General features: G+C 47.3%; 11 protein-coding genes across 11 annotated transcripts; 5 read left to right on the top strand and 6 right to left on the bottom strand.

Moving 5' to 3' along the window:
- Nucleotides 1–767: 767 nt before the first annotated feature.
- On the bottom strand, nt 768–1,879 carry ASPWEDRAFT_172575 (uncharacterized protein; the record flags this gene model as incomplete). Its single annotated transcript, XM_040830942.1, has 2 exons — nt 768–1,299; nt 1,353–1,879. The coding sequence occupies 2 exons, from the start codon at nt 1,877–1,879 to the stop codon at nt 768–770; spliced, it is 1,059 nt and encodes a 352-aa protein (XP_040689454.1).
- A 247-nt stretch (nt 1,880–2,126) lies between these two features.
- ASPWEDRAFT_530538 (uncharacterized protein) lies at nt 2,127–2,987 on the bottom strand. The gene has a single exon (XM_040837820.1). It carries the CDS (start codon nt 2,872–2,874, stop codon nt 2,374–2,376), a length of 501 nt encoding a protein of 166 aa, XP_040689453.1. The 5' UTR covers nt 2,875–2,987; the 3' UTR covers nt 2,127–2,373.
- A 1,492-nt stretch (nt 2,988–4,479) lies between these two features.
- On the top strand, nt 4,480–6,882 carry ASPWEDRAFT_155983 (uncharacterized protein). The gene is made up of 8 exons (XM_040829692.1): nt 4,480–4,785; nt 4,834–5,348; nt 5,394–5,474; nt 5,521–5,597; nt 5,645–5,677; nt 5,725–5,876; nt 5,925–6,413; nt 6,467–6,882. The coding sequence occupies exons 1-8, from the start codon at nt 4,642–4,644 to the stop codon at nt 6,857–6,859; spliced, it is 1,884 nt and encodes a 627-aa protein (XP_040689452.1). The 5' UTR covers nt 4,480–4,641; the 3' UTR covers nt 6,860–6,882.
- A 449-nt stretch (nt 6,883–7,331) lies between these two features.
- ASPWEDRAFT_51750 (uncharacterized protein) lies at nt 7,332–8,136 on the top strand (the record flags this gene model as incomplete). Its single annotated transcript, XM_040837648.1, has 4 exons — nt 7,332–7,422; nt 7,463–7,590; nt 7,649–7,899; nt 7,977–8,136. The coding sequence occupies 4 exons, from the start codon at nt 7,332–7,334 to the stop codon at nt 8,134–8,136; spliced, it is 630 nt and encodes a 209-aa protein (XP_040689451.1).
- A 416-nt stretch (nt 8,137–8,552) lies between these two features.
- On the bottom strand, nt 8,553–9,606 carry ASPWEDRAFT_111164 (putative 2,3-diketo-5-methylthio-1-phosphopentane phosphatase; the record flags this gene model as incomplete). Its single annotated transcript, XM_040828227.1, has 4 exons — nt 8,553–8,657; nt 8,711–9,136; nt 9,193–9,518; nt 9,570–9,606. 4 exons carry the CDS (start codon nt 9,604–9,606, stop codon nt 8,553–8,555), a joined length of 894 nt encoding a protein of 297 aa, XP_040689450.1.
- Nucleotides 9,607–10,301: 695 nt separating this feature from the next.
- Nucleotides 10,302–11,012, bottom strand: ASPWEDRAFT_111693 (lignocellulolytic auxiliary activity family 11 protein; the record flags this gene model as incomplete). The annotated part of the gene is made up of 2 exons (XM_040828263.1): nt 10,302–10,804; nt 10,856–11,012. The coding sequence occupies 2 exons, from the start codon at nt 11,010–11,012 to the stop codon at nt 10,302–10,304; spliced, it is 660 nt and encodes a 219-aa protein (XP_040689449.1).
- A 1,240-nt stretch (nt 11,013–12,252) lies between these two features.
- ASPWEDRAFT_41020 (uncharacterized protein) lies at nt 12,253–13,056 on the top strand. The gene has a single exon (XM_040835447.1). It carries the CDS (start codon nt 12,623–12,625, stop codon nt 12,869–12,871), a length of 249 nt encoding a protein of 82 aa, XP_040689448.1. The 5' UTR covers nt 12,253–12,622; the 3' UTR covers nt 12,872–13,056.
- Nucleotides 13,057–16,093: 3,037 nt separating this feature from the next.
- On the bottom strand, nt 16,094–17,567 carry ASPWEDRAFT_28387 (putative cytochrome b5 reductase; the record flags this gene model as incomplete). Its single annotated transcript, XM_040833129.1, has 2 exons — nt 16,094–17,388; nt 17,441–17,567. 2 exons carry the CDS (start codon nt 17,565–17,567, stop codon nt 16,094–16,096), a joined length of 1,422 nt encoding a protein of 473 aa, XP_040689447.1.
- An 812-nt stretch (nt 17,568–18,379) lies between these two features.
- ASPWEDRAFT_51746 (cytochrome P450) lies at nt 18,380–20,160 on the top strand (the record flags this gene model as incomplete). Its single annotated transcript, XM_040837647.1, has 3 exons — nt 18,380–18,512; nt 18,564–19,400; nt 19,451–20,160. The coding sequence occupies 3 exons, from the start codon at nt 18,380–18,382 to the stop codon at nt 20,158–20,160; spliced, it is 1,680 nt and encodes a 559-aa protein (XP_040689446.1).
- Nucleotides 20,161–20,668: 508 nt separating this feature from the next.
- ASPWEDRAFT_111847 (putative MFS transporter) lies at nt 20,669–22,195 on the top strand (the record flags this gene model as incomplete). The annotated part of the gene is made up of 4 exons (XM_040828276.1): nt 20,669–21,039; nt 21,115–21,561; nt 21,623–21,764; nt 21,821–22,195. The coding sequence occupies 4 exons, from the start codon at nt 20,669–20,671 to the stop codon at nt 22,193–22,195; spliced, it is 1,335 nt and encodes a 444-aa protein (XP_040689445.1).
- A 161-nt stretch (nt 22,196–22,356) lies between these two features.
- ASPWEDRAFT_51744 (uncharacterized protein) lies at nt 22,357–25,595 on the bottom strand (the record flags this gene model as incomplete). The annotated part of the gene is made up of 11 exons (XM_040837646.1): nt 22,357–22,444; nt 22,506–22,732; nt 22,789–23,109; nt 23,159–23,557; nt 23,625–23,886; nt 23,937–24,086; nt 24,729–24,842; nt 24,895–24,979; nt 25,048–25,317; nt 25,369–25,465; nt 25,533–25,595. The coding sequence occupies 11 exons, from the start codon at nt 25,593–25,595 to the stop codon at nt 22,357–22,359; spliced, it is 2,076 nt and encodes a 691-aa protein (XP_040689444.1).
- Between the last annotated feature and the right edge of the window lie 16 nt (nt 25,596–25,611).

Here is a 25,611-nt window from a genome sequence, read left to right as displayed (position 1 = left end):
TCAGACACAATAGATAATATTGAATGGCTTCAAATAAAAAGCAACAGATACTCTGACATCCAGCGTCATCTATCCTCTCAACCCCAGGTACCGCGCGGTGGATTCCCCATCGACCAGCCTTTCGTCAGTGGCCCGATACAAACCATGACTGTATATGGATCGAGGGTGTCCCTGGCGCTGGAAAATCAGTCATTGATGTTTCCTCAATCGATCATCTCCAGAGAGTTCACGACGTGCCATTGTTATTCTTCTTTGGCGACAATCTGCCCGCTCATCGAAGGCCACGATGGCTACTTCAACATTGGCTTTCTCAGCTTGTTCCGCATAGCCTTTTACTTCAGCAGAGGCTGGTTCCGTTGCTCTCTTCTCGACTGAATGATGTACAGAAGGATCAAGGATGTAGGCATATTGAGCATTTTGAACTATTGTTCGCCGATGCAAATGTTTTTTTTTGCGAAATGGAGATGGGGAAACGGTGTTGCATGTGGTCGCTAAACGGGAGAGGTCGAGCTATACAGAATGAGAACATGTCAAGATGTTGTATGAGTTTCCAGCTACCAAGTTGACCCGTTGGTTAAGGATAATGAAAAACGATCAAGTTTGGATATTGCGGCGGCGTTGGGGAAAGAAGATATCCTGGGTTTGTTTCAATCTCGTTCATAGTTGTCTATCTAGATATTCTAACAATAAAGAGGTCTATTGAGTCTATATATATATTCTTCCAAGAGTATGAAAACCTATATACCAGTATAGTGATATGTCCAATGCTACAAATAGTCAGCATTCCAAACCTCCGACAGTTTCCCATCCCACGTTGTAAAGTCCTCCACTTGAACTAATGAATATCCCGCATCGTCTGACCGACCATGTCTCTTCTCGTACCGTCTCGCGGCACCGGCAAAGTCCTCAAACCAGCTTGCCTGGATTCCAATCTCTAATTTCTCCCATGGTCGACTCGATGCCAGCTCGTGCCAGGGTCGGAACCATGCTTCCTCCAGTTCTTCGGGAACGGTCCCGGCTCGAGGCGTGCAGGATTTATTTAGAATGTGGATGGTCAAACGGAGACGGTGGAGTCCGATATACGCTAGACGCAGGGTGCGGAAGATGGTATTGTATGTGGCCCATGTTTCGTCGGTCATGGTGGAGGGGGTATTGGTTTTGGTGATGTGGAGGAGATTAAGAGATGTGATGGCTGAGAGGTGTGAGGGGACTATCAACTTAGGTAATCTGCATAGTTTGACCGAGGAGGATATCAAAAAGGTATTCGAGGCGTATAGAACAGGGAGAGCTTCTTGGTATCTATTCAGCAAGGTTAGATATACTCCCTCTGCATAGGAAAAGGCATTACTCACCCTAGTCGACATGTCCGCAACCAATGCACGCCTTTCAGCTTGTGCTTGTCTAATTCCTTTCTTCCTACCCGCTTCCTGTCCTCCAAATCAACCCCTCGACATAAATCTCCCGGTTGTGAGTCGTCTTCGTCGCACACCCGATGCCACCACCGCCATTGATCTGGGGGTCTCTTGTCCCGCTGACGATACCCCGGCGCATACCCATAATCATACTCCAGATGTACTGACCGATCCCCTAGCAGCTCAGTGTAGATCCGGTTCCGGATCGACGGGGATAGACGCGTAAAGAACAGACTTTCGCTCTGGGGATCGACATGGAGAAGATCGGAGGTTGACGACGACGAGTCTGGCGGGGGCGTCAACGGGCGTCGCGGTGGGGGAATGGGCATCGACGACGAGTCGCGAAGGGATCCATCTGCTCTGCAAGTGTCATAATCGACGCCGATATGGCTCAGCGCCGTGCTGCGGGGGTCTGTCGAGGTGTCCTTCGGTTTTCGCCGAAGACGTTGGAAGAAATGCGGCGCCATGGTTCGGAGATGTATCCCAATTTGTGACTAATGGTGGGGGGGAAGATACTATTTGAATTACCGAGTCATGGAAGTATCTTAGAGGTCCATCCAGGGTGGAGGACGGACACGGTTGATGGACTGGACGGACGTCTTTGTTATTTTTTGTGTTTGAGAAGCTCACGGTTATTTATCGCGGGGGAACGGGATCGACAGGGGCGGTGGATCGCCTCAACCGTGGACGATTTAGGGGGAATACGATGACAGCTCTCAGATCAGGATGGCAGAGTACTCGTAAATTGAGAACACGAGGTTTGATGAGATACTCGGGATAGATGCGATGTTTATGAGAGGAAGATGAAAATTCTGTTTAATTAATATCAAACGACGTCAGCCCACGTGCTCCTGAAACATGGACATGAAAAATGCGAACGCCCTCGATCGGCGGAGATCCCATTTTCTAGAATCTTGCCTTGATCAGCCGATGAACTGCTGGTCAGATATGAAAACGCTCTTTAAAGCCTCTCTGCCAGCTTGTTCAGCTGTTTTAGTTTCTCATGCTCGGTAAATCCCAGCTTCCCCTCTTTGTATTCTGCGTCCAGTCTCTTCCTCAATGCTTCCTGCAGCTCTCGCACAATCCAGTTTTGCTTCTTGATTGGCTTCCTATATGCCTGCATGACATCTCGAACCAACGGCCCCCCATCTTCCATCAGGCTCAGGAAGCTCTCATCGGCAAGTGTTTTCTCGATGGGTGTCCGCACAGACTTGATCATGATACAGAACCTTCGTAATGGATCATCGTCGCGGATCGTGTTTTCGTAAACATATCGGACATGGTCCACTGTCATGTCAGCTGGGTTGCAGATCTCTGCATACGAGCGGATTTCATCGAGGATCAGCCGCTTGAATCCAGGTGCCTGTAGTTTGTCTGCGAGTACGTAGCAGGAGAATTGCAGGCTGAAATCGTAGTAGTCGTGGGCTCCCAAGGGGTCAGCCGTTGAGCCGGTCTCCGACATGGATTATTCTTCGCCATCTTTTGCGGTCGCGTCTGGTGTTTCTGTCAACTCCTCTGTCTGTTTCTACTTCTCGTTGACGGGCTCAAAAATATTTGGTTGAATGTTGCCCAAGAATTCGTCGTCGTTCGTGCTGTTGTCTTTGCCATGAGCGTCCTTGAAGATAGCACCAGTGTCACACTCGTCTCCCAGATACAGCCATTCTGCAAAGACAGCAAATGTTGTCACGTCATCCTCTGGCAGTCTGACGATCCGTTCCTTGCTTTCCTGGAACTTCTCGCTTCGCAGCATATGACGAAAGAAGAGAGAGTGACGGCGCAAGAGACTCCGGTGGATGTGAAAGTGTCGCTCTGACGAACCAACTAAGACAGTAATGATGGGTGTGCATATCATCCTTCAGAGAATTAACAGATTCCAGCTTATTGCATATGATAAGTATTCTACCTCCAGAGTCTTCTTTTGTTGGACAGATTACCAATCTCCTCTGCGTTTTCCTCGAACTCGTCATCATACCAGTCGGATTCTTCCAATACGGCATGTTCAAGCTCTATGAATCGTTGGGTTTCGCTCTTTACAGGCTCTGGCTCTTGTGCAGGCTCCCGTGTCTGTCCTTCTTGTTGTTGCCCAGACATGGTGTTTTGATCTGGGTTGTTGGCACGAGTTGGTCTGTTGGTGAGAGGAGATTGTGGAGCGCTTAATATATAGCGCAGATCCCCGCTAACTCATTGCTTTTCCTGCTTAAATTGTTCTCGCATTGTTAAGATTCACTTTTTTTTCGGTTCATAATCCCAATTATTTGGAGGCATTATCATTATTGAAATGCCTGGCCGGCTTCATTTTGCCGTCTGTCTAGACTTGACTCCAAGTTGGCATTATAAAAACCAGCCTTTCGAAGGGATGTCAGATATATATCGATCAACACGATATTTTCATACGCCTACCTGAGACATTTATCACTTCAGAATGGGCAGAATACCCCATATATCTAACTACGGTGTTTCTGTTTCCATAAATATAAATTCAGATATTCCCACCCCGCCGGACTTTTGCCCTCCACAACGTGCGATCTGCAACGAGACGGAGAATATCCGGAGAAAAACGAGGGGAAATGCAGAATTGATGTCATCGCGTGCGACTAGAGATAATTAATGCTGGGATGTCTCAGAGATGCTCGAGATCATGAGATGGGAAACGGGGTTTGCCTGGTACTCCCGTTGGGACATGTAAAACATCCCTGACTATGACCCAGGGCAACCACGATATATCCTGGCGCACGATGAAGTTCAGGTGAAGCCATTGTAATCAGCTAAGACATGCAACGCGGATGTCTTGGAAGCCAACAAGCTTGTTTATGGAAGAAAGCATCACGATGCCAAGGTGTTCAATGCGTTGTGTGATATTCAGGTACAGCGTACAGTCTCGATCCGAAAGATCTTCCCGATGCCCAAGACGTGCAGTGCAGTAACCCGGTTAATTGAGAATCCAAAAGCTCTCTCTTCCGATACAGGTTGTCTGCTCGTCACTATCAGACAGTCGGCTGCGTTTGCGGGGAAGTGAATCAACCCCTCTGGGCTGCAGAACATCTCCACCTCTCGGTTGAATCTTTTTGTCTGCTCATCACACTCGACTTCGGACAAACCCTCTCATTCGGCCGGTTAGCCTGGCTATGCAGAGCCAGCAACGGCTAATTCCAGGAAATATGCATTATAAAAGGTCTGGCAAGTCCCGGACAAGGTGGATTGACCACACAGCACAAACGCGTCTTCCACTATGGTGGCTTTTTCGACTCTCTCGGGCCTCAATGCCCTCTTGATGCTCTTCTCCTTGATCGGCAGTGCTAATGCTGTCTCTTTGAAAGTCTCAACAGACGGTGGAAACTCATCCAGCCCCCTTTTGTATGGATTCATGATTGAGGTACGCACCATATTATCTGGCTGGAGTTCAAATTCTAACAACAAACAGGATATCAATCATTGCGGAGATGGAGGAATCTACAGCCAGCTGCTTCAAAACAACGGTCTACAGGATCCCTCTGCCAACACCACCTCATGGGCTTCTGTCGGCGATGCCACCATCGCCGTTGATACCAACAACCCATTGACCTCTGCTATCCCTAGAACTTTGAGACTGGATGTCCCTAAGGGCTCTAGTGGCCAGGTTGGATTCTCCAACGAAGGGTACTGGGGAATTCCAGTGGACGGCAGCACATACCAAAGCGAATTCTGGATCAAGGGTGACTTCAACAACAATGTGACGATCCGACTCGTCGGAAGCAACGGTGGTACCGAATACGCATCAAAATCATTTCCTGTCACCGCCAATGCGGAAAAGTTTACCAACTTCACCGTCTCCTTCCCAACAACCAAGGCTCCGGATGGAAATGTGTTGTATGAGTTGACGGTTGACGGGGCTCAAGTCGCTGGATCTTCGCTTTACTTTGGTCTTTTGCAGCTTTACCCCTCAACCTATCACTCGAGGTATGTTTCCCCGCCTGGTTTAGTTGTGATATACTAACGAATAAGGCGCAACGGTTTGAAACCATATATCGCCGATACCTTGGACGCAGTCCACGCATCTTTCCTGCGAATTGGTGGAAACAACTTGTGAGTGACGCGGCTTAAGTCAATGTGTACGGGCTAACAACTTCAGGGAGGGAAATGATGAGAACTCGAGATTCAAGTGGAATGAAACCATTGGACCAGTCGAGAACCGTCCTGGCCACCAAGGTATTACTTTTCGTGCTATCAGTTGACCAAAACTAATGCTATTCTAGGTGCATGGGGATACTACAACACAGATGGGCTTGGTAAGTTTTTCTCGAACAATATGAGAAATCCAGGCTAATATCCGCAGGTCTCGATGAATATCTGTGGTGGGCGGAAGATATGGAGCTTGCACCTATCCTGAGTATCTATGCAGGCTTTTCCTTGGGCTCTGGCGGAAACACTCCTTTTACAGGCGATGCTCTGACACCTTGGGTCGACGATGTTATGGATCAATTGGAGGTACGTACACCAGTTTAACCACGGGATTCAATCATTGACGAAGAACAGTATGTTTTCGGCGATTCGAGCACAAAGTTCGGCTCCCTTCGCGCTTCCAATGGACGAGCAAACCCCTGGAACATCACCATGGTTGAGATCGGTAACGAGGACAACCTGGGAGGAGGCTGCGAGTCCTACGCAGAGCGATTCACCGTCTTCTACGATGCCATCCACAAAGCCTACCCCGACCTCACCCTCATCGCCAGTACAGATAACCCCTCGTGCTTGCCCAATCCTCTGCCAGAAGGCACTTGGGTTGACTTCCACAACTACAATAACCCCGACACACTGGTGGATCAGTTCAACATGTTCGACAACAGCAACCGGTCCGTTCCGTACCTGATCGGAGAGTACTCCCGCTCGGACATTGACTGGCCCAACATGAAGGGCTCGGTTTCGGAAGCAGTTTACATGCTTGGACTCGAGAGAAACAGTGATGTAGTCAAGATGGCCTCTTATGCGCCGTTGCTTCAATTGGTCAACTCCACTCAGTGGAAGGTAAGACACTCGGCAGTCATCCTAAAAGTCAGCGCTGACAATTATTCCAATAGCCCGATTTGGTCGCATTCACCCAGAGCCCCGACAGCATCATCAACAGTACCAGCTACTACGTCCAGCAGATGTTCTCTGTCAACCGCGGAGACACCATCAAAGAGGTCACCTCCGATTCTGCATTTGGACCCGTGTACTGGGTTGCATCTAGTGCTGGAAACCAATACTTTGTGAAGCTGGCTAACTACGGAGCTGATACCCAAAAGGTTACGGTGTCAATTCCTGGAATGAAGACCGGAAAGCTCACTGTTCTCGCGGACAATGACCCGAATGCAGAGAACACAGATAGCCAGTCACCCGTTGCCCCGGTCGATTCTAACGTGAATGCCTCGGATGGCAGCTTTACCTTCACTCTGCCTGCGTGGTCGGTGGCAGTTCTTGCCGCGAATTAGTGCCTGTATGTCTAGACTGTTTTGTGTAGATTAGAGCAGACTGGGATATCAAACCTTAATCTATTAATTCTACCGATTTTTACAATTACCCTCGCTTGAATTCCATGACGGCATCAGCAATTTGATACGGATATGTAAATCACTCGCTGAAGAACAGGACGTATCATCCAATCAATTAGCATACTAACTAGCATCAAACATCTCCATTGAAAACAAGAACCAGCGGGGTATTCTTCAGCCGAATCGTAAAGGATTGGCAATAATCATACTCGTTTCAGCACGACTAGTCGATGAACTCCGCATTTGCAGGGACTGAAACGCCAGGGTCAATGTGGCTCCCGAACAGAGTGGATCTGTTATGGATTAGGCCTGTGTGTTTTGGCCAGTATGCGCCCTGATAAATGTACACACATGTACGAAGTACGCATATATAGATATATTTTAAGATGCACTCCCAGCACAAACAGCAAACATGCCCACCGAATTCTCCTATGAACTGCCACCTTATTATGAGCTTAGCTGGTCTATTCTGAGTACCATTGGTCTCCTTCTGACCATTCTGAGTGTCTAGGCTGTTCTCATCAAGTGGCTCAGTCCGTTGAGTTTATATCCCCATCATCGTGTCTGCAGCCTGCGCTGTTGCCAATGGCCTCTGCTACTTTGCCTTTTACACCCCGTATTCCATCCCAAATAGAGCTACTGCCAGTGCTTTGGCGGATATTCTCTGGCCGGTGTGTATCTTTATCCTTCATGGTGCGAGGCAGATGAACGAGTAGCTGAGATAGCCAGATCCAAGAAGGAGGTCTCGCCTTCCACAGCTACCAAATCCTCATTCACACCCTCCGCGACTCCACCCGTCGCCTCTTCCTCACCATCTTCTGGACACTTATGTTCATCGTCGCCCTCCGCGTTTCAATCCTAGTCAACAGAGTCCTGGGAATCGTCCATGGTCACGCGGTCTTCATGATAGCCATCAACAACCTTCACGTAGGCTACTTCACAGCCATCGCTCTCGTTGAACCTGTAGTGCCACTTTTCTCGTCCGGCTTTTGCATCGCACTTTTCGTGTTACGCCTCGTGTGTCGTCCACCCGTCCGGTGTTTCGGTATCTGCTTAGAACGACGGAGATGCGCTTTGCGAGTTTGTGTCTGGTCGCTATTGCTCGGGCTGTGACATATTCGTTTCAGGTTAGTTCGCAGGCTGTCACAACGGTGGCCGGGCAGTTGGATCGGTTTGTGTATACCTGCGAGTGCCTGTTTCCGTTAATCATGGTGTAGGTTTGGTTGGTTTCTTGGTGGATTTGAGTCGCTGACTGAGTTTAGGATTGATATTTTGGCGTCCAAAAAGATCGAGCCTGAGTTCCAACCAAACCTGTGCTGTGCAATCCAGCCAAGGCGAGATATCAGGATCTACAAGATCCGAACAACTGCAGCACCCGATGTGGGTTGCTCGTTGACTCCTGCCATTATCGCATTCCAATGAAATATTAATTATACGTAGATTAGGTAAGTATACTTCTTATCCTTCTTCCATGATATCCTTTTCCTTGAAATAGACCTAATTCATTTTACTAATCGTATTCAAATCGTATATACATAAACATCAATGGACCCTTTCATTATGCAGAAGGAATCCTATGAAATGCCAAACCAATGATGCCTGCATCATACGGGACCTTTCACCACTATCATGTCTATGCGACCGCCTTTTCGGAGTTCTTGGGGTTGTATTCGGAAAACGTCTCGGGCCAAAGCATCATCTTTTCCTCACGCGGGGTGGCCGCAACGAATTTTGGAACCTAGAAGGGTGGATCAGTGATGAGCTCTATACCAAAGTCGAAATGAAACATACCGCTTGCTTGCTGGAAATCCGTCTCCACATGTTGGCGCGAGGGTTGAAACGAGCAGGTGTGCCCCGTCCTCCGGTCTTTTCTTGGTCCTCCTTGAGAAGGCCGTCAATGTGCTCCTTGATCTCTGAAAAACTTTCAAATGGAATAAATGGTATACTGTTCTCGGTGCAGTGTTGTTCGAGACGGAGCCCTTTCCGAGCAAACAGAACGTCGGCTTCGCGTGCGGCTTCGAGGTCAGTGAGTCCGTCGCCAATAAAGACGATCAGAGGAATCTGGCCGTTAATACAGAGTCCCTCTGCTTCAGCACGGCCCTCGTGGACAGACTGCCTCTTGTCGTGACCCATTTCAGTCGCGTGTAGCCAGACAGGCTTCCATTTCTCCCCGGCATGGATTTCGGCATCGTTCGCAATAATCGGGATTTGCGACGACTGATCAGTGTTAGATGATTCTTGGAACAACCATTAATTGAGGGTTAGTCACATACCTCTTCTTCTCCCAGAAAAGTATCCAGCACCCCGCGTAAAACAGGTTTAAGCCCGGAACTAATGATGTTGAATGTTATATCCTTGCTGAGGCAGAACTTGTGGAATTCCTGGAACCCGGGGTCGATCTTCATGTTGTCGCGCATAACATCAAACCCATCCTCGAAGGGAATTGTCAAAGAACCCCACATGTCCTCAGAAATATCACGGAATGACCGTTCGCCCGACTTCATTTGTCTTTCGAGGTTTTCGCGATAAGCTGCTCCGCAGCCAAGGTTGTCGACAAGAACATGTCCACTATCTTCCATGAAGATGGTGCCATCGAAGTCTAAGATTGTTAGTGAAATGGAAACGATGAGAAGAGGCAATGTTTGCATACCGGAAAAGATGACAATCTTTCTTGCCGGACTAGCCATGGCTGGATCTGTAGAAGAGAGACTGCGCGAGACAGAGAGCGTATGGAGTCTTTAAGAATGGCAACGAGTAGGCCTGTGGATGGAACTGAGAATAGGAACAGCCGGGCCAGGCATCTTGAAATATTCCTTGATGTGGTGGCAAACAAGATATAGGCTTGGCTTCATGACGTAGAGACCCTGGTAGCAATAGCCGTCGAAGGCTATGATGTGATGCTATTGTGGAGACTCTTGGAGAACAGGATTTGGGCGTTTGTCAATCACGGAAGACGCAGAGATGCAAACATTGCAAACTCCCCAATCCGGTCAAATCAGACTGGATCAGCAGTGCATTGGATGCTGGCAAGGATGAATTAATATAACAAATAGAAGTGGATTGGAAGAGCACGAGTTGCGGATATCTTTTATTGACAGCCTCTGGCCAGTGTCATGCAGACTAGCGGGCGCTTCTCTTCTAGTGCCATCGAGATGATCGTCGGTCGTGGACCGGATGGCTTCATGCCAAGGAATAGAATCTGCTCTCCCGCTTCTCCCCTTCTCTTCGCCCACTCAGTGGTAACTAAGAACACGACGAATAATCTGTTAAAGTGTTGAATTCTTATGGCTAACCTTACATTCTTAGTCCTTTTTTTTTTTTTCCAAACCCCCCGAAGCTCAGCAAAATCCTCCATATCTTCCATCTGAGAGCACTAGTTGATTCAAGAACAATCAGGGAATGTAGCCGAAGACGCGGTGACTCCATCGCCATAAATAACCTGGTTTCCTGGGTTGGCAAACACAGTCTGCTTCTCCTCCACGGTCGAGCAGCCATTGTCGACATTTGCGACGAACATGTCTGGATATTTCTTCTCAAACGCTGATGTGCTTCCATTACCGCCACTAATGATGACATCGGCACAGTTCATATACATTTCCCGGTTGCCCTCCAAATTGAACCACGACCAGGCAAAGAGAGCGTGGCCATCAGCCACGTCCCCAGGCATCCGGAAGTCATATGTTGATTCGAGAGGGCATCCGCCCTCCATGGACTGGATGACCTTGAAGGTTTCGCCGTTGTCATAGCTCAGGGAGAGCTGACAAGAGCCCCCGCCGTGGGTTGCTGAGCCAGACAGCGTGATGTTGTACGTTTTTCCTGCGATGTATTCGGCGGTTGCGCGCCAGGCTGTGTCTTGTTGGTAGCCTTTGCAGGGAAAGTTGGATCCTACACTTGTTAGACTCTGGTTCCGGTCCTGCGATTGAAATTGGGACTTACCATCAGCGAGGAGGGGGCTAGTCATGGAATAGTCGATGGTCGTCCAGTTGTTTGCCGGGTCAAATTGACTGCGCAAAGGATAAGGCCAGCTCAGTTCCATATGCGCGGCTGCCAGTCCGCTGATGCACAAAAGACCAAAGATCGACTTGAGGAACATTTTCTCGTGAGTCGGATATCTTTTTGACTTGTTAATTGGATGAATGAAAGTTTTTGATCTGGAGCAATGTCCCTTGCTCTCCGGTATTCTTATACCCATCCCAGATCGAACCAGCCGGTGTCGCTGCTGTTGGACAAGATATATCGACTCTAAGCGACATTATTTTACGTCAAAGGAGCATTCTGTTTGGTATACCTATCATATTGATATGGGGATCTCAATATATTTGAATCTCGGCTCTCTAAGCGAACATCCATTTCCAAGTCCTGGAACATCAGCCTCGACACAGATATCCATGTCACATCCACCGCATAACCTGTGACGCCTAAACATCACTATCAACCTCTAGCGCGAGCCAATAGGTAACTGAAACCTGCCTGATCTAGGATACTGGATCTGAGATTAGGACCTTGGATTCGATTCTGGCCTGAACTATGCCCCTGGTTGATGATCATAATTTCCATTAATGTTTCAGAACAGATTAAGCGATCCCCGCATTTTGCGGGCATGGATCTTCGTGCCATATTATAAAGTTTTGCCAATAATAATGAATGTATTAGCTGAATGTTGTGAGACATCGGGATTATGATGAGCTTCCTTCCTCAAACAATCCTCACTTCACATATAATGAATCCAAGTCTAATAGGCTCAACATTTCCTAATACGGAAATTCATCGGATCGCCCGCAATCTTGGTTTTCACATGGATACCTATTCTTACCCACTCTTCACCGGTCGTCGATCTCGGTGTTGATCGGATCTGAGCGGTTTAATTAAATGGGGTTTAATAGGTGTCACACCAATACCCACTTCGGCATGTATCTATACTCTAGATATTGCTATGTGATCCTGTTCCATGGTTGGATTGATGGATTGGCAGTTCTCGACGCTATTAGAATCTTTGTAAACAAGACATCTACAACCCAAACTGGCTATCATTCTACTATATAAGAAATTAATATATATGATCAGGTACAAGGAATGCAAAGTTTGGTATGCGATATTGTGATCCTACGGAAAAAAGAACTGGTTTGTTGCTCAGCTGTATGGGTTGTCAAACTCTTCAATTATCAATGACTCGAAATAGAAGGTTTCGAGGATTCCTATACCTACTGTATCTGTTTATTGACTTGTGGATTCTATATCCGCATGCGGCATGTCGCCACTCCATCGTCAACTGGCAAAGTAGTATGCAAGGCCCAATTAATTTTGGAAATAAACTCGTCCTCCAGTTCGAGTCTTCGAACTTGATGGATGTCTGTGATCTGAACACTCGGAGTCTTCGCATCTCTTGAACTATTCCCAGTTATCTTCTTCTTTCGTAAATAAAGATATACCAGTCAAAATCCATGTCTCATGTTTATATCATGAGGTAAACCGAATAGATCCGAGGTTTGCAATTCTAGTCTTGATATCATCGATCTAATGCTCACCCATGCATCTGCATCCATCCCATGGCTCCTCGGACTCGAGATATTATGATTCCTATATACTTCTAAAGTATTCAAAGCAAGATATACGCATCGGGGTCTGTCTTACCGTTGCTCCCGCCAGTTAGCAAACATATCAGCCAACATAGCAACCACAAATGCCGCTCCCTTATGAGTCGCTATGGCCTGCGATGAAGCCGGGTATGATTACAAAGTAGCCGTGGAACAAGTCCTCCAAAATGACACCCTTGTCAAATCCATCACCGATAAGACGTTTATTCTCATCTCGCCGCCGAGGCTGCTCTCCTGGTCCGCGGATAAATCCGTACCGGAATGGATGTGGTCATTGCCGCGAGCAAGGTTCCTTCCTGGTGTTTGGGCTGTGACGGCGCATGATTCATTAAGTCGAACGGGCGATTCTGAGCAATAATGCACAGGTGTTGTGTTTCAGACAGAGGATAATTGGTGTAGAATTGGCAAAGACGCTGGCTTTACAGTGGCTGCGCTATCAGTTTGATCTCAAATCTGCCAGCGGGCAGAAAATATCTATTATCCATGTTGGGGAGTTCTTGACTTGGTATGGTTAGCAAATAATGAATTAACACTTATCCCATCAAAACTCGTAATGAATTCCATCATAGATAAGGGATTTGTTCGTTCCTTTTATACTCCCATCTAAACAAGAGCCATGGTGAAGATGAAGCCATTGACACGTCCATGGAGATGTATGATGTCACGATTTGGCCACCCAATTAGGACTAGCCAGGTACCGGTGCCAAGAATATAAAAAGTATGAGAGCTGTTGTGCTGTGTTGTCCATCCTCTTCGTTGCTACGGCCAACTCTTATTGCAAATATCGTTAAATTCATATCCAAATCACTTAGTCATGACTGGATCTTTTGCCGTCGCCGGCTGTACCAAACCCGGCAACCTCAACTGTTCCGGATGCATCACACCGCAAACTTGATACTGCTCGGCCCAGTGCCAGAGACAGGACTGGAAATCCCATAAACCTAAATGACCCGGCGCGAAGAAATACAACGGTTTCATTATCCGAGCAAAGGTAGACACTGAGAATTCCAAAACCGCAGACTATCTTGACCCGTTCACCTTCCAAAACTACGGAAACTGGGGTGCGGAGATGAATGAGTTGGAGAGCAGAATGGGCTGGTCTGGGACAGATGAGTCTGGAAATTTTACCCATAAAAGAGTAAGGAATGGTATTATCATGCATATTATCCCCCCGTTAATTATTGCCCGTGAACAAGCTCGCAAGCGAGGCCGGCATGGGAGGGAAGATCCTTGGGGATGTCGTGGTGGTACGAAGCTCGCCGACGGATTTGAACTATTCGGAAATCTTCTCGAAGCCGGAGCTGGTCAAGGCCCTTGATTTCTACAAGACTGCTAATCCTGTGAGAGTCTTTTCGGAAAGAGAAAGAGCAGGGCTATGGGGAAGATGGGCTTTTCACCGGAAATGATTAAAGGTGTCCCTTCTTTTACTTGGAAGGGCTAAAGCAGGCTCTTGTCAAGGCTCAAATTGTGCGAATTCACAAAGGTGTTTCAGTACATACAATCAAGATTGCTTATACAGAATTAACTTGGCTATGTTCATCCATTCATGAAGCTACCTCGACTACTAGATTTCTTACACTTCTATCAACCCTCTGTAGGTGATAGTATGGCCTTCATCCCCTCTCTATGAATGATGGGGAGTTACTACTTCAACTTATTGGCTCTATTTTCTCTAGCAACTCGGGTTCTAGAGTCTGGAAGATCCTTCATGGCTTATTCATATAACTCCGAGGACGAATCTACCTCTTAGCGGTACTCATTCTCGCCATCCAGCGTCTGCCATCCTCATTCGTTTTCGAAAATACTATTCTGCGATTTCATAACATGGATATTAAGGTTAGTATAGCGTTGTGATCAACGTTTCGCTCATCCGCCATAGTGAAGGACACTTGCTGAGAATTGGGTTCGGACAGTCATGTGTCTCCGTGCTGCCTATATCTAGGACTATATTAAGTAAGTTCACTCAATAGCAGTTAAATCTATAAACACCCCCCAAGGACAGAGGTTAATGACATAATTGTTTTAACCATAGTGTCATCTACCTAAGAAAAGATTACCTACACCAGACAAATCATGAGCTGTGCACCCCGTCAAGCCTTTAGCTTTGGCATGATATATCAATAAAAGATCTCATAAGAGACATACACTCCAGCATTGCGTGCACAGTCTCAACTTTGTCACAGTCAGGTGATATGGACACACCCTGTCCTTTCCCAATTGGGTAACCCAGCAACTCATTTATGATATAATTCACTTCCATCTAGCCCCCTCAACAAACCCAGGGTGACTGTGGCCGAATGGTATGACCGGTCGAGCAAAAACAGAAATCCTGGGTTCGAATCCCACTTGAAACTGGTCAAATATTTCGACCGGCTTTCAGGCTGGGATTCGTTGTAAATCCTTACGATTACGTCGGGATTTCGTATCCTGCCTGTTCAGTCTTCCACCTTATAGGAAGGAGGACTGCGGGAGGTAGAGCCTTTTTGTTTCCTTTCTTTTTATGTGTCATTTGGTCATTGGTTGCAGTGAATTCAGGCTTCCCAATATGATGTTCTGGTTGCATTTTTTCTATGACAAGTATATATTTTTATTCATATAACGAGGGGTGAGAAGGATGGATATTGAGATGTATTACAAGGACAGCTTCATATGTTATTAGTTATGCAGAATCTTCATTGCCGAGCCATCAAAGCTTCTTCTGGGATTTGAATAAAATTGCAACAATGTACTGGCTAATTTAATCACAACAAGCCCGTAACACAAATGTGCAGGCATCTCAAGAACTTGTTTATCTCGAAAAACACGAGTAACCGGGGTCTTATGCCCTAGCCCTATGCCCTATACCCTAGTCGTTGTACAGTTGTAAACAAGCAACATCAACAATCCGACAACTTGACCGACGGCAGTTCTTGAATATGGCCACGGCTTCAAGCACCACAAAAAATTCAACATTCGAGTCAAGCTGTGGAGCTTGTCGTAAAACAGTCCACATCGAACCGACAATTTGTACCTCGGTTGAATCGAATGTTATTGAGCCGTTTCATTCGGTTTGGCCTAGCCGAGCCAAACCACCCAACCACCAATTCCAGAATTTCCAATTCTAACAGTCTGTTGCAGATAGAACAAGGGGTTTCGGCCATTGCCGGCCGGGCGATGAAGCGGTTTATTTCCGCAGGGCTAGCGGCTTTTCATGACGACTGCCGTGCCGTCCATCGTTTTTCTCCTAAACGCTTCCAGGAAACTCCATCCCGAAATGAACCAACCGACATTTCTAATTTGTCCACTTACGGGCTAAAGAATAATATCGCAAGCACCTACCCAGGTTCCCTTGACTCCTAAAGGAATGCTTCACATACAGAGCTTCTAGCAAAATAAGAAAATCTACTCCTTCCGTGGTGATGGACGGTTCAGACCGTGACTCGCGGGATGGAATCCTCGAAACCCAATAAAATGGAAGAGTCTATACAGATTACAGTATGGACAATCAATCTGCGTATATACATACAGTGTCAAATCATGAAAGAAATCCAACCCATTCACCGCGAAGAAAAATCACCCAAGACAATATAAGCCAAATCTTTTAAAAACAAAAGATCTGATCGCTCATCTTCGAGACTGACCCAGGCGTTTGAAACCCCATGGATGCCAACGTCTTCTTAGTTGCGTTTACCATCACTGGAGGCCCACAAAGAAGAATCTTCGTATCCGGAGATGGTGCAGGCATGTGCTCTGTAAGAACTGCTTGGTTCACATAGCCAGTCCCGTAAGTCCAACCCTCCGAAGGGGCATCTAACATGTACCATAGCTTGAAGTTGTTGGGATACCTTCGTGCAAATGATTCCAGCTCTTCACGCAGCAAAATATCTCCTTCCGACCGGTTGGCGTATACCAGGCTGATCTCTGTCGTATCCCTGTCGTTTTCGCAGATTGCACGAATCAACTGGTACATGGGCGTAATTCCGGTTCCTCCGGCCACCATCCCCAACTTTTGGCAATGGCCTTTGCTGTAGCGCATCGCTCCCTTAGGACCCCGGAATTCGACCTCATCACCTACTGTCAGGTTTGCCAGGTAACGACCACTAAGCAGACCATCTGGATAGCACTTGACAACCAGTTCAAGTCGGCCTCGGTCGATATTGTTGGAAACTGGCGTATACGACCGGGTCACTGTCAACCCATCAATAACTGCTCGAATAGCGACGTGCTGGCCGATGGGAAGACCAATGATGTCATTGGCATCGGGCAAAGCGAATACAAATCGGTAAACATTTGGTGACAACTGATCTTTTTGGACCAAGGGCAAGCACTGATATTCTTTCGGGTCAAGGAAGCCTTTTGCCAGGTGCGGGCCGATTCTGACCACCTTTCGGGCTTTGATATGTGGTGGATAACGCGTGAAGCCAGATTCGATCTTGGTAAATTTGGCCACTTGTTGAGCAATAACGCTCCCAACCGCGGCAGAAATGACGGTGGCCGTGAGGAATCCGTTTGTGAACCCTCCCCGTGGGAGGCGGATGCTGCTCAGTTGTTGGGGAAGGAATTTATTTATTCCAAATGGACCCAGTATTCCCCGGTGATAAATATAGACCAAGGATGACAAGGCACTCATAGCACCAACAACTTTGCTGACCGTGCCAATTGCAGAGCGCGGCTTCTCAACTGGCTTCTGGGTGATCACGCGAACTGCCTGTGGCCTAATGTACTCCTTTGCGTTCTGAAGTGTACCGATCATGTATGGTTGCATGATTTCGCGTGCATCTTCTGAATGGCCGATGTCCTCGTAGGCTGCCGTGGCATCACTGCCAGCCACTTCAACGAGGACATCTGCACCTCCAGGGTGATCTTGCATATACTTTGTGATATCAAAGACTGACTCTAGTCAACGAACTGCAATTTCTCTCCAAAGACCAAGGATATGAGCTCTTACCCTGTCCGTGGATAACAATCCAGATATCATCTTTAAGGTTATGCGCTGCAACATCTTTTAATGTGTACTCAGGCTGCACTTCGGCATGCCACTGCGCCTTCATCTCTTTGATCTCTGGAATCGCCATCGTTCAATTTTCCTGAAGCTGAAGATAGTTTGACAATGAAAAAAAGGGGATAATAGACATTTCGACATGCGAACAGCGCAGCATCTAGAATATAACAATCTCAGTCCGGGGACAGATTACATCGTACCAATAAGAGGCAACATGAAAAATCAATGACAATCCACCACAGGGAATTCATAATTTCCCAAAATACATTATCTGCCCACGCTACTATGGAGCTTCAAGCTTGGTTGTTGATTTTTACCTCGGGATAATTTAGACTGGCAGCTTGTCTTGGGACGGCCTGAACGGGTGTCGGCCTCGTCACGGCACACGGCATGCCTAGTCGATATTACTAGGGAGTACGACGTACGCACGTCGTCTAACAGATGAGAGAAAGTCCCGAGGGTGTTCTCCTTTTCTGCATAAGCATAAAAACAATCGGGATCCGGCCGTTAGTGGCGGGTCCTTGACGCTTTGATCCAGTTAACTTGTCGATAAAACGTTCAATATCGAAAACATCGAAAACGCCGAGGCAGGCAACGAGGCCGCCATCGACATTGTTGGGACGGCAGATCCCCAATTCTGATACAGGACAAACAAACTGGTTGTCATCATTACTATTCTCACTAAATATGTGGGTTCTAATTCATTGTGGATTTATATCCATTTTAATCATAACGATCTATTCCTGGCTCCGTGGCATTGATTGACACAACTATAATCTCAAGACTTATAAATCTCTGCAATGACCCTTTGCAGTCAGATCTCTTCTATGCTTGCAGTATAAATTTGTTACTTGCACTTTTTCTTTTTCATTAGATCACCACACGATGCCGGTTCAGTGCTTTTATCTTTTAGGAGAGCCCGTGGTAACCGCGAGGGAAATTGAGGTGGACTCAGCGGTGGATTACAATGGACTCAGAAACCTCATCGCTGCGCATTTTGCGATTGTTGAGCCAAATGGTATGCGAATTCATTTCTTCGCTTGTGAATAAACTTTTCTGACTCTTTCAGGCATTGGTTTTCAGAGTGAGGACTCGGCATTGTTCGTGGTAGCAGATATCATCGCAAGCAGTGATCCAGTCAGTATTACAATTGATGGCAATGCTGTGCGAGAGATTCCTGGTCCCAAAGGCCTGCCATTTGTCGGAAACTTCTTTGAAATTTATCCAGACCACCTGGGAAACCATCAGCGTCTCTTCGAGCAATATGGGCACATCATCAAGACCACCAATATGGGCCGCACAATATATCACACCAACGACCCTCAACTGTCTGCTATTGTCTTTTCCGAGACCGACTTCTTCACAAAAAAGATCAATAGCTCTCATCCACTCTTTCCTATCAAAAACGACCAAGCGGGAGTTTTCCTGGGCGACACAGACACACCTGAATGGCGAGCAGCGCATAAATTTCTTCCGCCAGCGTTAGGCCCCAAGGCTGTGCGTCATTATGCCCCTACAATGCAAGAAACGGTTGAGGACTCGTTCAAGGTCTTTGACACACTTGATGAGCAAGGCGAGGCATGGAATGTATATCAATACATGCTCAAGCTCGGCTCGCAAGCAGTTGGCAAGCTGGTTCTTGGAATGGACTTTAATCACTTTTCATCGGTAGATGCGCCTCCTCATGAGATGATCTACCGGATTGCGGAGACCTTGGAATTGAATAAACAAGTAGCGGCAATGGGTGACTGGTATGCTAATATGCCATTTGGTGCTCCTAAGCGGCTTAGAGACATTAGAGCGCGTGTTATCGAAATGGTCAATGAGTCAATTCGGAATGCCGCCCGAGGGGGTGTTGAAGATCTTCCTCTACAGGATGCTGCTCTCACGGCATCAAACATGGTTGGTAAGTTCGATCTTGGTTGGCTAGGCTTGATTCTGTGCTGATAGTTCTAGACTATGCAATTCGGGCCACAGACAACAAAGGAGAGAAGCTGCCCAAGACCAGTCTGATGCAGGCTTTAGTAGTAGCCACCGGGGCTGGATTTACCACAACCAGCTCATTGCTGTCTTGGTTGATCTATGGACTCGTCACATATCCTGGTGTGCAAGAGAAACTGTTGCAGGAGCTGATTGATCATGGAATTGATGCCGACACACAAATGACAGCCGACCTGACAGACCGTCTGACTTTTATGGATAAATACATTAAGGAGACTCAGCGTCGCCATAATCCCTCCTACCAACCTGCGCGCACGGCCAAGGTGGACATGATTCTCCCCGGAGGCTATAAGCTCCCCGAAGAAGCTGTCGTGATCCCTGCTCTGCATCATATCCATAACAACCCAGCCATCTGGGACAACCCGGCGCAGTTCAACCCAGACAGATGGGATACGGATAAGGTCAAGAACCGACATAAAGCATCGTATATTCCCTTCGCTGCAGGTCCCCGCATGTGCATTGGCTTCAACTTTGCCCTGCAGGAAGTCAAGGTCTTTTTGCCCAAGCTGGTGTACCGATATCAGTTCACAAGAGAGAACGAAGGAACCATCGAGTACGATCCTATGTTCCAATTGATTCGGCCCAACAATCTGTATGTGCGGGCGGAGAAACGAGTCAAGTGGCCACCCAGGACCGAAAATGTCGCTGTGTCTGCTTCCCTATGATTTCTCGTTCAGGATTTGGTTTTATGTCGGTGTTTCAAATTGTTTCATGGGATTGGCCTTTGCTCGTATCATATAGACTGCTATTTTCATTATTCCCTGATTTCCTGTCTTTCAATCAATGTCCGAGTTGACATCGGTGATCCACAAGGCTGCTCTGTGGGATGCCACCATTCGAGCATGTACGTGTATTGGGGGATCGTCAGTGTTGTATATTAGAAAAGGGGGATGGACTCACACAGACGCATGTTTTATAATTATTGTTGTTTTCTTTATTCATTGCCTTCGCTTTATCTCGCTACAACCTGGCTATCTTCAACTCGGTCTTATTTACGCATTTGAGCCGAAACCCGAAAACGCCGATAAAAAAATCTCCGCAGATCGTCAAGGGAATGTCGATGCCTACAGCCCTACAGCATCCGCCGAGTATTACGATTGTCCTTTCCCCTCTTTAAATTCTTCGAGAATGCCCTGATTGTGGAAGACTTCAATCCATCATCGTCTTTTCATCATGTCGGCTCTCACTGCCGTTCTCAATGAGCTGGGCCTCGTTTCCCTCTGGCAATCGTCTCGTGATGTCAAACTTCTGTGTTTTCAGCGTTTCGTGCGACTCTTTGCCTACGGGGGTTCCACTCTCATTCTGGCCTCGTATCTATCCGCTCTGGAAATCAGTGATGAACGAATTGGGCTGTTCATGACCCTCACCCTGGTTGGCGATGTGGTCATCAGCTTCTTGCTCACTCTCTTTGCAGACGCCATGGGTCGCAAGGCAGTGCTGGCGTTGGGATCGGCCTTGATGATCGGCAGTGGTGTTGTTTTTGGGTTGTTTGGCAATTTCTGGATACTTTTGGCCGCAGCGATTTTCGGTGTCATCAGTCCGAGGTATGATCTTATGTATTTATCTATTTATCTATCTATTTCCTTTCGTTGTGGGGCATTGCTGACTTGGAGAAATAGTGGGAACGAAATTGGCCCCTTCCGGGCAGTAGAGGAGTCAACTCTCGCCCACCTCACTCCTCACGAGCTACTCAGCGATATCTTTGCTTGGTATTCTCTCATCGGCACCGCAGGCACTGCCCTGGGCTTGATGGTCACTGGCTGGATCATCAACTTCTTGCAAACGTCCAAAAGGTGGGAGTATATACCAGCCTGTCAGATTATCTTCTTTGTCTACGCTGGCATTGGTGCGGTCAAGTTCCTTCTCACCCTTGGTCTAAGTAAAAGGGTGGAAGCTGCCCCGAAGAAGAAGAAGGCCGCATCTGAGGATCAGCCATTGCTGGGCGATCGCCAGGAGCCGCAAAAGAAATCATATTTTTCTTTCATGGAGAAAGATCTTATGTCTTTGGTATTCAAGCTTGCGGTACTGTTTGCCCTCGATGCGTTTGCTTCTGGACTGGCTTCAATGTATGTGGTTTCATCTTCTCCCTCTCTCCTGTCCTCTCTCGCTCGTACTCACACTCAAGAGGTCGTGGATGACATATTTCTTCAAACGCAAGTTTGACTTGGAAGAAGGAGGACTCGGTTCCATCTTTTTTACTACCAGCATAATCGCCGCTGGTTCCATGTTGGTCGCCTCTTCTATCGCAAAACGTATTGGTAACGTTAAGGTTCGTTCATCCTCCCCTTCCTTCCTGAATCTCTTCATTTGTATTAACAGTACTAGACAATGGTCTTCACCCATCTCCCCTCCGCCATTTGCTTAGCCCTCATCCCCATCCCCTCCTCACTTCCCCTATCCTTGACCTTTTTGGTTATGCGTTCCTGTTCCCAGAGTATGGACGTCGCTCCGCGCTCTGCCTTCCTGGCCGCTGCTCTTCCTGCCGACAAACGCACGGCCATCATGGGAGCCGTTAATGTCGTCAAGACCTGCAGCCAGAGCCTGGGTCCGCTCACTACGGGTGTGTTGTCGAGTCATGGTCTCTTTGGTGTTTCTTTTACCATTGCGGGTATATTGAAGGCACACTATGATGTCGGAATGCTGCTTTGCTTTGCAGGCAAGGAACCAGTGCGACAGAGGACAGAGGAGCAAGAGGAATAAAGAACTTGACATTCTGTCTAGTGGTATCGATCGACGATCACAGTCGTCAAAAATGTATATCTGGCATTGTGGCATGGGTATTCTTATAAATTCCACAGGAGACCATGCTCTCCTGCATATCAATTACGTATGCACTTAGATAGTCATCTGGCTATGTTACCTCATTCCAGCTCAACCTCCAACAAAATATTTGGTTTTGCAATGCTATCCGCCGGCATCGAGTATGTCAAATTCCAAAACATAAAGTCACTATAAATTGATTAGTCTTGATGCTTTTCGTAGAAGAGGAGTCCAGGACATAATGTCATACTTGATCGTTTCATCACTCGAACTGTACGTCACGTTCGGCTTCGAAGCAACATTCCCCGATATGTCAACTTTCAACCCAGGGATGCCATCAAATCCGGTAACATCTTGCTTCTTGTAAAATGGTGACATTAGGAACTGGAACTTTGAAGCATTTGTTCCATATGGGTACGTGAGATTGAGATATCCCGGTCCAACGACAGCATCCAGCGCGCTTTCGGTAGCATAAAGCTAAAAGAGTGTCAGTTAAGTCGTTCTTTTCTGTTGACCAGAGGGGACCTAGGTACCACTATCCAGCCAATCCCTGTTTCAGTGTCCCATTGAATCACTGCAGGGTTAAAAGTCGACGGATTGACAGCTGGCCCCCCAATGACAGTCTCGTTGAAGCTCTCCGCGCCTATACTGATCTTCTTTCCCAACCAAGCATTGACCTTTCGGGGGGAGGAATCATATGGAATGGAGTATGCTGAAGTATTGACAAAGTGCTCTCCAGGGAAGGTTTTCAAAGCATCCACGGCTGACGAGGGCACCAGGGCATTGTGGAAATTGGACAAAATGGCCACCAAGGGAGAAATGGCAAAATCAGAGTTGTGCGACATCATGTAGACCTGCTGCCATTAGACTTCATGCATCACTCTTTCGAGTAAGTCGTCTTACCTTATCAATCACCGGTGAAGTAGCCTTGCCAACCAAAGACCATATATGTGCCGACATAATCCCAAAATACTTTTGCATATCGAAACCATATGACCGATCCCAAGGGCCAGCAAGATTCTTCAAATCTGCGTGGTACAATTTCCCGATATCTTTCCAGGTGTCTTGCAGCATCTCCTTTCCTTTGTCCTTCATGATCGAGCTTTCTGGTGCATATTTTGCCCACATAGTAAGTGCAATCAGAGACACTCCTGTATACGTCGCGCTGTTGAATTCTGAAAGAGTTTCTGCTCGGTCAAAGAGCTGGATTATCTCATTTGCATACATTTCTCCTGCCTGTGTCATGTTTTCGTCTTTAAGGGTTCGACCTGTCCAGCCACTGACGAGAGCTCGCATCAGGGACTTTCCGGTATTTCAGCGTTAACATGTTTCTTTTCCATTTAGAGTTATCTGGGGCTATCAGACCTACCGGATTTGTATAAGAAGGATATAGATTGTCATCGTCGACTCCTCCGACGCGGTAGCTATCCCCGACAGTAGCGTTGTAGAGAGATGCATGCATGAGTTTAGTCATGTTCTCATTAATCAAATCAGGGAATTCCTCCAGAGCAATAACAAAGGCTGCCCCGATAAATCCTCGCCAATTCGGATCCCAAGTGTCGTAGATGATCGGGGAATATGCCAAACTACCCACCGTGGGTTCTTCGGGATACTGTTGGTAGTCCCCATACCTGTGACGTTCTCTCAGTGACAATCCATAATTAGTAGTCAATACGCATACCATTGATCTTTTGGGTCCGTAAATTGTCTATCGATGACATTCTGGACGATCTTCAACGCCTGATCAACGTCGTCGTTCTGGTTTCGAGCCAGTAATCCCACGGCGTACCATACAGATGTTCTCGTGACATGCCGCAAAGCAGTTGCAGCGCTGGGATCGAAGAGGTATCCAGCGTCTTGATCGTAAATTCGATCCATATAACTCATTGACTCCGAAAAGAGCTGGCAGGTATCTTCCGTCCATGTTGCAAGGCATGTAGGACTACAGTTGGCCGTTGGGATGAAAAGCGTGGCTGTTAGGCCCAAATAGGCCAGTGTTTTGGAAGATAACAGCATTCTTTGAGAAGATTTCGACTCAAGTTGGACGAATTCAGACAGAACTGAAGGGCAAAGCAGGCCATGAGGGGTAGCACGGCCATTATATCGCCAACGCTATCGGCATGCAGTGAGCTGCAGTGGGGAAATGTCCAGCCATGCCCAAGGCGTTTGTCTATCATCGTGCGATAAAGCCTCTTGAATTGGCAGTAACTATCGTGGGAACTGGACATTATCAACTCCTGTGTTTGCGGGGAAACTGGGTCGATTCGTCTGCAGCGGGGTTTGAAGCTGTTCTTCAATCCAACTTCGACTCTGATTTGTGCAATTTCTTCATTTTAACCGAAAGTCTACTCGCTTGGATACAGAAAGCCTGGATTCCATGTTATCATTGATTGGTTGTATTTACTGCCCATTCGCTGAGGTTTACGGAGATTGTCCGGTTCTCCCCACGTTACATCGGCTTGGATTCTCTCACAGCACCATGAGAAACCCAGGGTCCCTATCATCATTACATCCGGCATATTGTGTATATTTTCCCCTTCTCTTATCGCGGTTGATTCTGGCGCAGTACAGGACATTAAACAGGATCCTGATAGCAAATGAGCATCAGGCCCAGATAATCAGGGCATCATTCCACTTACATGAGCCATGCAAACACCAACAGAGCGACAACGACCGTATGGCCTCGATGATACTGTGGCTTGTCATTGCTGGGGTAAATGAAAGCTGATCAGAGAAGCAACAGATTAGCCCATGCTTTGGAAGGAATTATGAGGGCAAAAGACAAGGCGTACTAGCAACAAATCCACCGCAATTTGCAATGGCCAACTGCATTCCAGACGTCGTGGCCCGTTTATAATGTCCAGCCGAGTTGTTCGAATTCCAGACCAGGATGCAAGGAACGGTGCTGTACATCCCCGTGGCCATTAGAATAGTCATTCCATACTTGACCTTGGGAGATTCAATGTTGGCAATCGCTGCATATCCGACAATGGCAACCGGGAGTGTGGCAAGCATTATGACTCCTCGGAGCCGCATCCAGTCCGAGATGTACGATACAATCACTCGTGTAGATTAGTCTCTATATCTACGCAATCTGGAGACTGGAGACCTACCTGTGAGGATAGCTGCCACCGCATATGGTATCACCGACCACAGTTGGACTTGGTTCTCGTTTGCTGCAAATCCACTGTCGTTGATAATGGTTGGCAGCTGAATGAGATGGAAAGAATCGCCTGTCAGCCATTGTCCTCTATAAAGTGGAAATCTGGAACCATACAAAAAGGCCAAACGAGTACAGTCCAGATAGAATGCCAAAGTAGGCAGTTGCTGACAGCCACATCTGAGGGTCTAGGATA

This window comes from Aspergillus wentii (genome assembly GCF_001890725.1).
Source record: "Aspergillus wentii DTO 134E9 unplaced genomic scaffold ASPWEscaffold_4, whole genome shotgun sequence".
Classification (NCBI taxonomy): domain Eukaryota; kingdom Fungi; phylum Ascomycota; class Eurotiomycetes; order Eurotiales; family Aspergillaceae; genus Aspergillus; species Aspergillus wentii.
Note: the sequence above shows the minus strand (reverse complement) of the source record. Positions and strands in the feature narration are given on the sequence as shown.

Coding starts and splice junctions, on each gene's coding strand:
- ASPWEDRAFT_530538 (XM_040837820.1), bottom strand. CDS start 2,874: ATGTCGGAGACCGGCTCAACGGCTGACCCCTTGGGAGCCCACGACTAC.
- ASPWEDRAFT_41020 (XM_040835447.1), top strand. CDS start 12,623: ATGGCCTGCGATGAAGCCGGGTATGATTACAAAGTAGCCGTGGAACAA.
- ASPWEDRAFT_155983 (XM_040829692.1), top strand. CDS start 4,642: ATGGTGGCTTTTTCGACTCTCTCGGGCCTCAATGCCCTCTTGATGCTC. Junction 4,786..4,833: donor TGTATGGATTCATGATTGAG/GTACGCACCATA, acceptor AACAACAAACAG/GATATCAATCATTGCGGAGA. Junction 5,678..5,724: donor CTACAACACAGATGGGCTTG/GTAAGTTTTTCT, acceptor TAATATCCGCAG/GTCTCGATGAATATCTGTGG.